Source organism: Rhineura floridana, chromosome 3 (genome assembly GCF_030035675.1).
Source record: "Rhineura floridana isolate rRhiFlo1 chromosome 3, rRhiFlo1.hap2, whole genome shotgun sequence".
Taxonomy (NCBI): domain Eukaryota; kingdom Metazoa; phylum Chordata; class Lepidosauria; order Squamata; family Rhineuridae; genus Rhineura; species Rhineura floridana.
Genome location: NC_084482.1, coordinates 225,701,271 through 225,713,005, shown reverse-complemented (window position 1 = coordinate 225,713,005; position 11,735 = coordinate 225,701,271). Strand labels below are relative to the sequence as shown.

General features: G+C 44.8%; 1 protein-coding gene across 1 annotated transcript; it reads right to left on the bottom strand.

The window, feature by feature from the left end:
- Positions 1 to 1,944: 1,944 nt before the first annotated feature.
- LOC133381796 (zinc finger protein 665-like) lies at positions 1,945 to 10,805 on the bottom strand. The gene is made up of 2 exons (XM_061621262.1): positions 10,691 to 10,805; positions 1,945 to 5,654 (listed from the first exon to the last, which is right to left on the bottom strand). The coding sequence occupies exon 2, from the start codon at positions 5,002 to 5,004 to the stop codon at positions 3,517 to 3,519; it is 1,488 nt and encodes a 495-aa protein (XP_061477246.1). The 5' UTR covers positions 5,005 to 5,654; positions 10,691 to 10,805; the 3' UTR covers positions 1,945 to 3,516.
- Between the last annotated feature and the right edge of the window lie 930 nt (positions 10,806 to 11,735).

Sequence of the window (11,735 nt, the reverse complement as noted above, 5' to 3'; positions counted from 1 at the left end):
GCATCCTCCATCTGCTGTCCCATCATAGCCAGACAACAGGGAAGAGGGGCGTTGTAGCCAGGCAGCATATGGAGGGCTGCAGACTCCCCATCCCTGCTATTGTTGTTGTTGTTGTAAACCACCCAGAGAGCTTTGGCTATGGGGCGGCATACAAATGTAATAAATCAATAATTATTAATACTATCTGATTTGATTGAATGCAGCCCTCAACGGCTTATCTCCTATTCTGTACTCAGTTACAGCTTTCCAATTACAAAATAACCCAATCAGAACATGACATGCCAAGGGCACCCAAAGGCGAAAAATGACTGGAATTTTTTTGGCAGAAGTGGGGGTCACAAGTCATTCAGAAACTTTCTCCCTATGTTAAAAGGCAATATAACCCAGAAATTAACCTTTTCATCATCTGTTACAAAGACCTCGGTCTGACTGTTCACTGTATCCCACTTTGACAAGACTTGGGGCTCATCCTGCTTGTGACATCATACATGACATCATAATCAAGACTTGATTTCAGACTAGGCTGTATCCCTGCTGGCTGAGGTAGATAAAGCCCTATACTAGGTAACTGTCAGCCTGACCCTTCAGCAAATCAGGCTTCAGGTGTCACCCCAGAGCTGCTCCTGAGATGTGCAGAAGCTTTGTTCACAGCCCACCCCCCATCCCTATTCGTCTCGACACCCGGACAGTTATTGACATGGGCACAACATGCTTGGCAATGGCTTTATCCCAAGCAAAACATGGTGCTGGAGGTACCGTTAGGGCATGTTGCATAGTGGACACTTTCCTGTATTTGTCAGAGTATGATTTGTATTGGCAATTGGTCATTTACATGTATGTTTCATTTAATAGGACTATGGTCACTGCACCCAACTGGTTCAGCAACACTTACCTCTCACACCAGGTCCTGGGTGCCACTTAAGTCCACAGTTGCTGTCTCTCTGGTCGGTACCATTTAGGATATCTAAAAATATCTAAAATATTTTATATTTTATCTAAAAATTTTGCTTCTTAGGTCATGACTGGAACACACATGTAGCCAGTCTATGTGAGTATAGTTGAAGTCACCCATTAGTACAACATCCTCTAGTTAACTTAAGAACATAAGAAGAGCCTGCTGGATCAGGCCAGTGGCCCATCTAGACCAGCATCCCGTTCTCACAGTGGCCAACCAGGTGCCTGGGGGAAGCCCGCAAGCAGGACCCGAGTGCAAGAACACTCTCCCCTCCTGAGGCTTCCAGCAACTGGTTTTCAGAAGCATGCTGCCTCTGACTAGGGTGGCACAGCACAGCCATCACGGCTAGTAGCCATTGATAGCCCTGTCCTCCATGAATTTGTCTAATCTTCTTTTAAAGCCATCCAAGCTGGTGGCCATTACTGCGTCTTGTGGGAGCAAATTCCATAGTTTAACTATGCGCTGAGTAAAGAAGTACTTCCTTTTGTCTGTCCTGAATCTTCCAACAAATTATCTCGTATCTTTTCGACGCCTTTTGAAGACTTTTCTTTTTCAGCAAGCCTTTTAAGTTGAGAGCTATCCCAGTCTGTGTCTCTGTCAGAACTGCTTAACATGGTTTTTAATAATGTTTTTAACCCTTTTTAAAAAGTGTTTAAAATGTTTTTAATGCTGGCTTGTCTTAATGTATTTTAAGATTTGTTTTTATGATGTTTTAAAGTGTTTTTAGTGCCTTGTTTGCCGCCCTGGGCTCCTGCTGGGAGGAAGGCCGGGATACAAATTAAATAAATAATAATAATAGTTTGGATGCTTCCTCAATTTCATTCTTCATTTCAAGATCTCCCAGGGCATTTTGATCAATATAAAACATGCATTGGAATTATCAATAAAAATCCACATATTTAAAAAGGAAAATGAATAACATCAACAGTTGAAAGTATACTAAATGATATGAAAGCACCTGGTAAAGTGGCCATTACATAGGATTAGCATTACTTTTTAATTTCCATTTATTAATTGCTTCCCCAAAACACCAACAAAACCATTTTATACTTCAAAATGATTAAAAGTATTTTAAAATCCAATACAAATACAAACAGGGATAAAGATCTCCATTTAAAAGTTTGGTTGGGGGGGGGAAGGAAGGTCTTCAGTTGATGCCCAAAAGAAAACCGAGACAGCAGATATCTGATATGTAAAGGAGGGAGTTGCAGTGATTAGTTGGATATATAAGAGGTGCGATGATCTTCTAGGTATCTTGGCCCAAAGCCGTATAGGGCTTTAATCTTTGATAGCCTGTACGATTAATATTAACTACATACTTAACATTGCTAAATACTACATTGGTCCACCGAAATTCCACCACTCCTCTACTTTAAAGATGTAGAGCAAGGCCCACACTGAAGGTCATTCCATATTCCATTCATTTACAGTTTCTCCCCTGGCTGCATTCTTTCATATAAAGTAAGGTGACGATTCTCACTAAAACGCTTTCCACACACCATATATCTGTTGTGGAATTTACAATGGCTTCTGTTTTGTGGGAGACTCCATGAAGAAGCCAAAGCCTGTTTTAAGGTTGTTTAGTCAGTGAAGCGCTTCACTAGAGCAGATCTACACCCTAACTCCTCAGGGGCAGTTAGGTCAGGCCTTCTATTGGTAACAGCAGTATGTGACAACAGCTCCATGGGCGGACGAGTGCGCCAGGCCTTGCTCTAATGGCGGCCTATGCCACATCACATCTCAATGGTTTCTCCCCCGTGTGTATTCTGTGATGTACATTAAGTGCACTACTCACACTGAAGCTCTTCCCACATTCCATGCTTTTAAATGGTTTCTCCCCTGGGTGTGTCCAAGGTATGCGCAAAGCTCTCCTCCAACACCACCTTTCAAATGCGTTGTTTTTTCTCTTACCCGCTTTTTTCACTGTCCATCTGCCCAAATTGTATAAGCTAATATCGGACAGCAACATCCTTCTTCATTTTGTTACGAAGGACAAACAGGCCAATCAAGAATGAACCATGCTTACTGTTTATGTTGGAGGAGAGAGAAGATCCCTCAGAGTGTGAGAGGAGGAGCATGGCATGACAGTAAGTGTCTTGGTGAGAATTTAATCAGTTGGCAGTGGGTACAAGGGATTAATGGAGAACTAGGGAAAGCTATCACACCTATCCCAGACATTAGCTGATTCTCAATTTGGTTTCCTTGTTGCTGAAATCAATACTCTGGAAGTTGGGTTCAAAATCATCCATGTCAACCGTTTCTAGGAGCAGATAAAATGTTGCAAGGCCATAGTCTGAAAGCAGGGCCATGATGCAGCCACTTCATTTGCTTTTACTATGACTGAAGTTCGTTACACACTCCATGCATTGTTGCTTTCTTCCGTGTGGGTTCTTTGGTGTGCAGTAAGACGATACTGGTGGTTCAAATTAAGGTAAGAGCTCGCACTGAACCTTTCCACATTCAAGACATTTTTATGGCTTCGCCCCTCTGTGGGTTCTCCCTCGTATGGGTTCTATGATGGGAAGCTAGCCTTTGACTACGACTGAAACTCTTTCCACACTTCACTTATATGACTTCTCCCCAGTGTGGGTTCTGTGATGCGAAGTAAGGCTTTGGCTCCAACTGAAACTGCTCCCACACTCTATGCATTTATATGGTTTCTCTCCTGTGTGGGTTCTTTGATGGGAGGAAAGGTTTCTACTATCACTGAACCTCTTTCTACATTCCATACATTCATATGGTTTCTCTCCTGTGTGGGTTCTTTGATGTGAAGTAAGGTTTCGACTACAACTGAAACACTTTCCACACTCTGCACATTTATAGGGTTTTTCTCCTGTGTGGATTCTTTGATGTAAAGTAAGGTTTTGACTACAACTGAAACACTTTCCACACTCCAGACACTTATATGGCTTCTCCCCTGTGTGGGTTCTGTGATGTGAAGAAAGGTGTGAGCTCTGACTGAAACATTTTCCACACTCTATGCATTTATATGGTTTCTCTCCTGTGTGGATTCTTTGATGTAAAGAAAAGCTTCTACTATGACTGAAACACTTTCCACATTCCAGACACTTATATGGTTTCTCCCCTGTGTGGGTTCTTTGATGGGAAGCTAGGCTTTTTCTACAACTGAAACTCTTTCCACACTCCAGACACTTATATGGCTTCTCCCCTGTGTGGGTTCTGTGATGCGAAGTAAGGTTTTGGCTCTGACTGAAACTATTTCCACACTCTGTGCATTTATACGGTTTCTCTCCTGTGTGGATTCTTTGATGTAAAGAAAAGCTACTACTCTGACTGAAACTCTTTCCACATTCCAGACACTTATATGGTTTCTCCCCTGTGTGGGTTCTTTGATGGGAAGCTAGGCTTTTTCTACAACTGAAACTCTTTCCACACTCCAGACACTTATATGGCTTCTCCCCTGTGTGGGTTCTGTGATGCGAAGTAAGGTTTTGGCTCTGACTGAAACTATTTCCACACTCTGTGCATTTATACGGTTTCTCTCCTGTGTGGATTCTTTGATGTAAAGAAAAGCTTCTACTATGACTGAAACACTTTCCACATTCCAGACACTTATATGGTTTCTCCCCTGTGTGGGTTCTTTGATGGGAAGCTAGGCTATTTCTACAACTGAAACTCTTTCCACACTCCAGACACTTATATGGCTTCTTCCCTGTGTGGGTTCTGTGATGCGATGTAAGGCTTTGGCTCTGACTGAAACTATTTCCACACTCTGTGCATTTATACGGTTTCTCTCCTGTGTGGATTCTTTGATGTAAAGAAAGGCTACTACTCTGACTGAAACTCTTTCCACATTCCAGACACTTATATGGTTTCTCCCCTGTGTGGGTTCTTTGATGGGAAGCTAGGCTTTGACTACAACTGAAACTCTTTCCACACTCCAGACACTTATATGGCTTCTCCCCTGTGTGGGTTCTGTGATGTGAAGTAAGGTGATGCCTCTGAGTGAAACTTATTCCACACTCTGCACATTTATAGGGTTTTTCTCCTGTGTGGGTTCTTTGATGTAAAGTAAGCTTATTTCTCATACTGACGCTCTTTCTGCATTCAGTAGATATATACGTTTTCTTCCCTGTATGGGTTCATTGATATAAAGTAAGCTGAGTTCTTATATGGACGGACTTTCCACACTACATGTATTCATGCAGTTTCTCCTCTGCATGCGTACATTTATGTTGAGTAAGGTGGCCCTTCTGACTGGAGCTTTTTCCACACTCATGCATTCATATCATTTCTCCCCGTCTGCGTTCTTTGATGCAAAGTAAGGTGAGAGGTCATGCTGAACCTCTTTCCACATTCCAGGTACTCATATGCTTTCTGTTCTATATGGGTTCTTTCATGTGAAGTAAGCTGGTAAGAGTCTGAAACACTCTTCACATTCCATGCATTGATATAGTTTTTCCCCTCTGTAGGTGCCGCAATTTTACTTTGGCTTACTTTTTAATATTTTTGCCCACACTGGACACTTTCCCTTTCTTTTCTCTTAGTGATCTTCCTAGGGGATCCAGAGTTCATCAATAACAGCGCCCTGCAAAGTACAGGATTTCCTCTTTCATTGATTTTCCTTCTGCCTTTTAAGTCACTTCTATTCCCAGATGTCTCTTTTCCCACTTTGTGCTTGCTTGTTTACAAAGACACCACAAAGGGATCCATATAATGCTTTTTTCCTGCCTTTCACCTGTTTGGGCATATAACAAAAAAAAAGGAAAAACCTGTAAGGATTTCAAGGCACAGAGAAATGATTGGATCAGGGATCAAACACAATGACCTGCTTCTCTACATTCAAATATCCAGAAGATATTTCTCTTTGCTTTCTTTATGCTCACATCTTTCCTAAATTGAGATGCACACACTGGTCTATTGCTGATGTATTTTAAATAAATTGTCCAATCAGCTTCCAGCTTCTGCCCGTATCTGGTCACCAGCCTCTGGGCTACTCGGGCAAATTAAGGACCTCGCTTTCAGCAAGAGGGGACTGGTTGTGTCTGCCCTGTGTTGGAGTTTTAAAATATATCAGTTTTGTGGAAACATGCTTCAGTATATACACATATGTTACATATCGCTTACATTATACATACAGATCTAGGACAATAGGCTGAAATCGGCATACGCAAACATATAATAATATAATAAATAATATGATAGAAACATATAATAATGGCTACAGAGCTCTCTTGGTCTGTTTTAAGTATTAGACCTCTGTATAAAACACTCTGGTTGAGGATTCCTGACTTGAGTTAGGCCTGAGTTGGCACAGAAGCTACAGGGGTGTCTTCTTCCAAGCTACACAGGAAGTGGATTGGACTGTGAAAGACCAACCCAAATTGTGTTTGCTTTTTGACAAATCTGTAAGGCAGTACAATATCTCAGAGAGGAGGTCAGGTCTCCTGCTCCCCTGGTGCATTCACTATAGCTGCCCAATTTCCCTGCTTTTCAAAGTTTGATAGAAATATCTGTGGGCTATAGGTATGTTCTTAAACAGCAAGGGTTTTGGCAATTAGTGAATTTCTCTGCTTTTTAATCCAGGAGGTAAGAAATGGGATCCTGTACAAGTTCGTTGAGAATGGATTGATCATTTGCATGCTTATTGAGTTCCATGGGTTGTACTCCCCTGCAATCACGCTTAGGATAGGTGAAAGTGAGCATGGAGAAGGGGGAGGAGGGAGGGCAGAGGGGAGGAGGGGGATGGGAGCAGGCAGGAGGGGGAGGAGGACAGGTTTGATCATTTGCATGCTTATTGAGTTCAGTGGGATTTATTCCTGTATAATCATGCTTAGGATAGGTGAAACTAAGCATGGGGAGAAGGGGGAGCGAAGAAGGGCTGGTGGGAAGGAACCGTAGGAAGGGGAATGAGAACTCTGACAGAAAAAAGTCTAACAGGGCTCTGGATTTTTTCCCTATTTTTACACTTTGAACTCTTGATTCTCTCTGACTGTTTTGTCTATCGCCATGAAAACTTAAGACAGTTGTTAAGCAAGCGCTTCTGAGTTCAGGACTATGTTTAGTAAGGTTTTCTTTTGAAATGAGCCTATGGGAAGCAGCAGAATGGCATGGAGGAGATTTTCCATGCAACATGGCAGAATGTGACAAACTCATGCTGGCTACAATATATAGCCACTCTTGTGACTCTATAATGTATGTTAATTGTGAAGCTGTATTGAGGCCTTGAATCATCTGGAAATGACCTTTGTCTCCTGGAGGTGTGGATATGTGATTTGAGTTGGCCCAAACTGGTGATTTAGGGGTACAACCTGGCCATTCTCCTGTGTCCAAAAGGGCATCAAGTGCAGCACATAGTATCTACCTGTTACCAAATTCTTCCAAGCTACACAGGAAGTGGACTGCATTGTGAAAGACCAACCCAAATGGTATTTGCATATTTACAAATTTGTAGGGCAGTGCAATATCTCAGAGAGGAGGCCATGTCTCTGCTCCCCTGGTGCATTCTAATTAATTAAGCTTAGGAATGTATCAAACTTATATTCTTTTGCTTGTCAAAGGAAAAAGTAATGTAAACATTCTTTACTTTGAGCACTTAGTCAGTCTTCTCATCCGTGAGGCTCACACATTGCTTATGCCCAGATAGCCTTGTGATTCAGGTAATGATGAATTCAGAAAGGTACCTCCACTCTGCATCAATGCTTTAGATCTGTAATGCCTTGTAATTTAGCACTGGGGATGTGTCAGTGTGAACTTGAGAAGAAAATTAAATGAAGGGAGTACCCAAAAGAGAAAATGTAGCAATGGGTGACTTCAACTGCCCTTACACAGATTGGCAACATGTGCGTTCCTGTCACAATCAAGAGGAGAAATTTCTACACATCCTAAATAACTGTGCCCTAGAACAGGTGGCCATTCAACTGACCAGAGGGGTGGCCACTGTGGACTTTGTCAAGAAAACCTGTTCCTTCAGCCTGAAAACATGGCTGTGCCATGAAGAATTCTGGGTAACATCTTGCTCCTGGAATGCAGCCTTATGGGTAATATCCTTCTGCTGAGAAGCAGTTTTTCCTCACTAGATGAGCCATGAGCTCAGGATTAAGACATCCACATATACACAGGCTGCATTCACACTGTACACTTATTCCACTATTATTCCACTTCAAACCGTCATGACTTCCTCCAAAGAATCCTGGGAAATGTAGTTTGAGAAGGGTAGAGAGAGTTGTCAGGAGACGCCTAATCCCCTCACAGAGCTACAATTCTGAGAGTCCCCTTGGAAGAGGGATTGATTGTTAAACCACTCGGGGAATTGTAGCTCTCTGAGGAAAAGAGGAGCCTCCTGACAACTCTTAGCCCTCTTCACAAACTACATTTCCCAGGATTCTTTGGGGGAAGCCATGAGTATTTAAAGTGGAATAATAGCAGAATAAATATCTGGTGCGAATGTGACCTAAGAGTCCCCAGCTGTGCGAGCGCACCTATGAGAAGGCAGGAAGAGTCCCTGGAATAGTCCACCTTCCAGAGGTCTCCTGATTGGCTATTAGACCCCTCCGCTGTTGCTGCCAGGCCTTTTCTTACAAGAGTCAGAACCATCCTAAGCTTTGTCGAAGTGTCTTAGTGTTAGGAATAGTCAGTATTTCATCATGTGCTTCAATTCGCAACCGCCCTTGGATCTTTATTGGAGATTTCTGCCTCTGCCTTGTGGGTGTTCTGGGTTCAGGATTTTCATGTTGCTCTTTTATATGCATTTATATTTTTAATAAAGCCACCTCATATTGTAAGCCTTGGTTAGCAAAACCAGTACCTTGGCCTTTGGGATATGTGCTACCATTTAGCTGTTTTGCTTGGGGCTCCAAGAAGCAAAGAGTTTGGCCTTTAACACTTGCCTCTTTGGAATCCTAAGCATGCCTGTTCAACGTAAGGTTTGAGAGTCCCCTGGCCCAAACGGGTGGACAGAAGGGTTGGTAGCAACATGGCCTACCTGATAGGGCTGGCTTTGATTATTTACCAGCCCTGGTGAAGTTGGTGACTGCAGGGTGCCTGAAAAAGAGCTGTGGTGTTCAGCAGCGTTCTACGTTGCAGAGCTGGTTTGGGGGTTTCAAGGATTGTGGGACACAGTGATCACGACAGACTCAGGATTAAGTGGTCCCGGGAGAGAGAGACAAAAGTGTTGTCAAACCGACTGGGAACAGTGACCACAGTACTATCAAATTAAGTCTTCCGCTCACTGGTATAGTGGAGAAGGCAGAAGTCTTCCCCTCACAGCAACGGGACGAGAAGACCCAGCATAGAGAGAAACTGCTCTTGTACCTTCAGCCCTTGCCAGGCCAGAAGACGGTGACACAGGAAGGCTCAGGATGGGCAGGCAGACTTACTGGCCACAGCCTTCCTCTGGCCACAGCCTTACCCATAACTAATAAGAACAGGGCTGCAAGCCTTTCAGCCATACCACAGAAGCGGCAGAGAGCAGGATCTGTACCCAGAGATGCCACATTTCCACAGATCCCCAGCAAGGCGTCTTTCTGCAGAGCCCTTTGGCCTGGATCTAGCAGAGCCCACTCCTCCTTGGACAGACAGTTGGTCACCTCCTCAAAGGACACCAAGTGGGGGGAAGAGGGGAGGCTTGGTGAGGAAGACGCAAGTGCATGGGGGACTTAGCAAAAAATCTTAAAAATCTCAGCAGGAGCAGTAGAAAAACTCTGCTACAAGGACCCCCTAAATGTCACCAATTGTTGCCTCCTTACCTACAGCCCACTACAGTTCTCCTTCTCCTGGGCTGACGGGGACTCAGATCGGATGCCTGAAAAGGGGCCAGAGAACAGCTGCCTTCTCCGTATTCAACAGCGCTCCAGATTCTTGATTTGGGCCTTAATACAGGGCTGGAGCGAGCAGTCTGTGAAGCCAGCAAGGTGGCGCCGCGCCTTCCGGGGGGGCAGCTGTGGCACCCCGCAGCCTCAGAGGCAAAGCTGAAGGGACCCTTCCAGTGAGCCTCGGGTCAAAAGGGTGTCCCCAAGACCCCTCCCTATAGGAGCCGGGGCTGAGCCTGCTTCCCGAGGGGGCCAGTCCCGCCTCTCTCCGCTGCGCTGGAGCCCGGCCTGGCCGTCAGCCGGGAGGAGGGCGCCCCTCGCCCCACACGCACGTCGCGGCTCCCGGGCCAGAAGTAGCCCGGCCTGGAGGCGCCTCTCCGCGCCCAGCGCTGCCTTGTTCCTCCGCGCACAGGAGAAGGCCTCGCTGCCCGCCTGGGATGGCGGCAACCCACCCCGGGGACTGCATGGTGGATTGGCAGAAAGAAACCATGGAAATGAATGAATGGCCCGGAGGTCAGCGGAGAAGCCCCTCCGGGGAAGAAGGGGGCTTTCGCGGTTCATTCCCTCCAGCCTCTGCCTGCAGCCATTTACCCCCCCCCAAAGGAGGCTGCTTTGTCTCCCCCCAACCCCCACCCCGACTAGACAGAACTCAGAGAGGAGAGGGCGGGAGGAGCCTGCAAGTTGAGCGGGGGGGATCAGTTGGAGAGCAGCGGGGTGATTCTTGGTGAGGGGGATCTCTTCCTTCTTGGGGGAGCTCTTTTTCCTCCTCCCCATCACGAGGCCGGAGGGAGTTGCTCTCCACGGGAGAGGGAGATTTAAACAGGATTGTGCAATGCAAAACTAGCTGTTCGGCCCCCGCACCGAGTTTTTCTCCCTCTCTCGGCCGGAGTGCATGCATTCCCAGAGGGGCGTTTGGGAGGGGGCTCTTCCTCCCCCAAGAAAGAGGCAAATTAACCCCCCTTACCGCTTTGTCCGCTCCAGGCACCAGCTTCCCCTTTGCCCGAGGATCTGACCACGCGGGTTTCCCCTTCCTGGAGGCTCTCAACTGCCAGAACTCCGCCCCTCGGAATATCTCCCGCCCCTCGGAATATCTCCCGCCCCTCGAGAAATACTCCTCCCCTCACCTCCCCTCCCTCGCTCTCTTTAAAATGGGGAAGGTGTAAAAGCTGGAACGGAACACTCTGGAAGGGCTCTTTATATAAGAATTTGATGCCAAAAACACTGGGATGTGTTAGACACACTTGAGAACAACATTTAGGAACAAAAACCATTCCGATAGGATTTTATTAACCCTTTAACAACCAAAATGCCCTCCGGAATGGAATGAAACAGCCTGGAATGGTGACTTCCCAGTGAACCAGACCTCCGAAATTCACCAGTCCCACATGACTCCATGGGATGCATGCAATAAGACACAAAACTTTCACATAAGCCACATTCCATGCAATAATACATCTTTCTGAACAGAGCCCAGAACAACATCTGAACCAGCCAAGTCAATAGCCAGTTCAAAAGCATCCCAAACAATCAAACTCGCCAGTAGACTGCTAACCCACTTGCATACACACAAGCAAAGATTTGTGCTATGCGCTCCAATTGTTTTCAGTGGTATATAGTCAAATATAACTTCAGTTAATTTAACAACAGAGACAAATTTCATTTGCTGATGTCAAATTTAAATTGGTACTGCTGAAAGTTAAGGGCACACTTCTGTATTTTTGTGAATACTTTGATTCTCTTATGTTACTGTAATATATATTAAAGATGACCTTTCATTCCAACAATGAGTGGTAGTGTTTATTTATAAATTATACAGTCATCTACACAAAACATCCTGAATGAAATGTTGATAGTATGCAAATTTAACTGCAAAACAAATTGCTCCAATAAATATTATTACTTAGTTGGCAGCTCTAGTAATGATTAATGAGGTATGTGTGTGAAAACAATATAGTACATTGTTGTTTTTCTTGAATGCAACTACAGATAGCTTTTGGTGCTAGAGAATA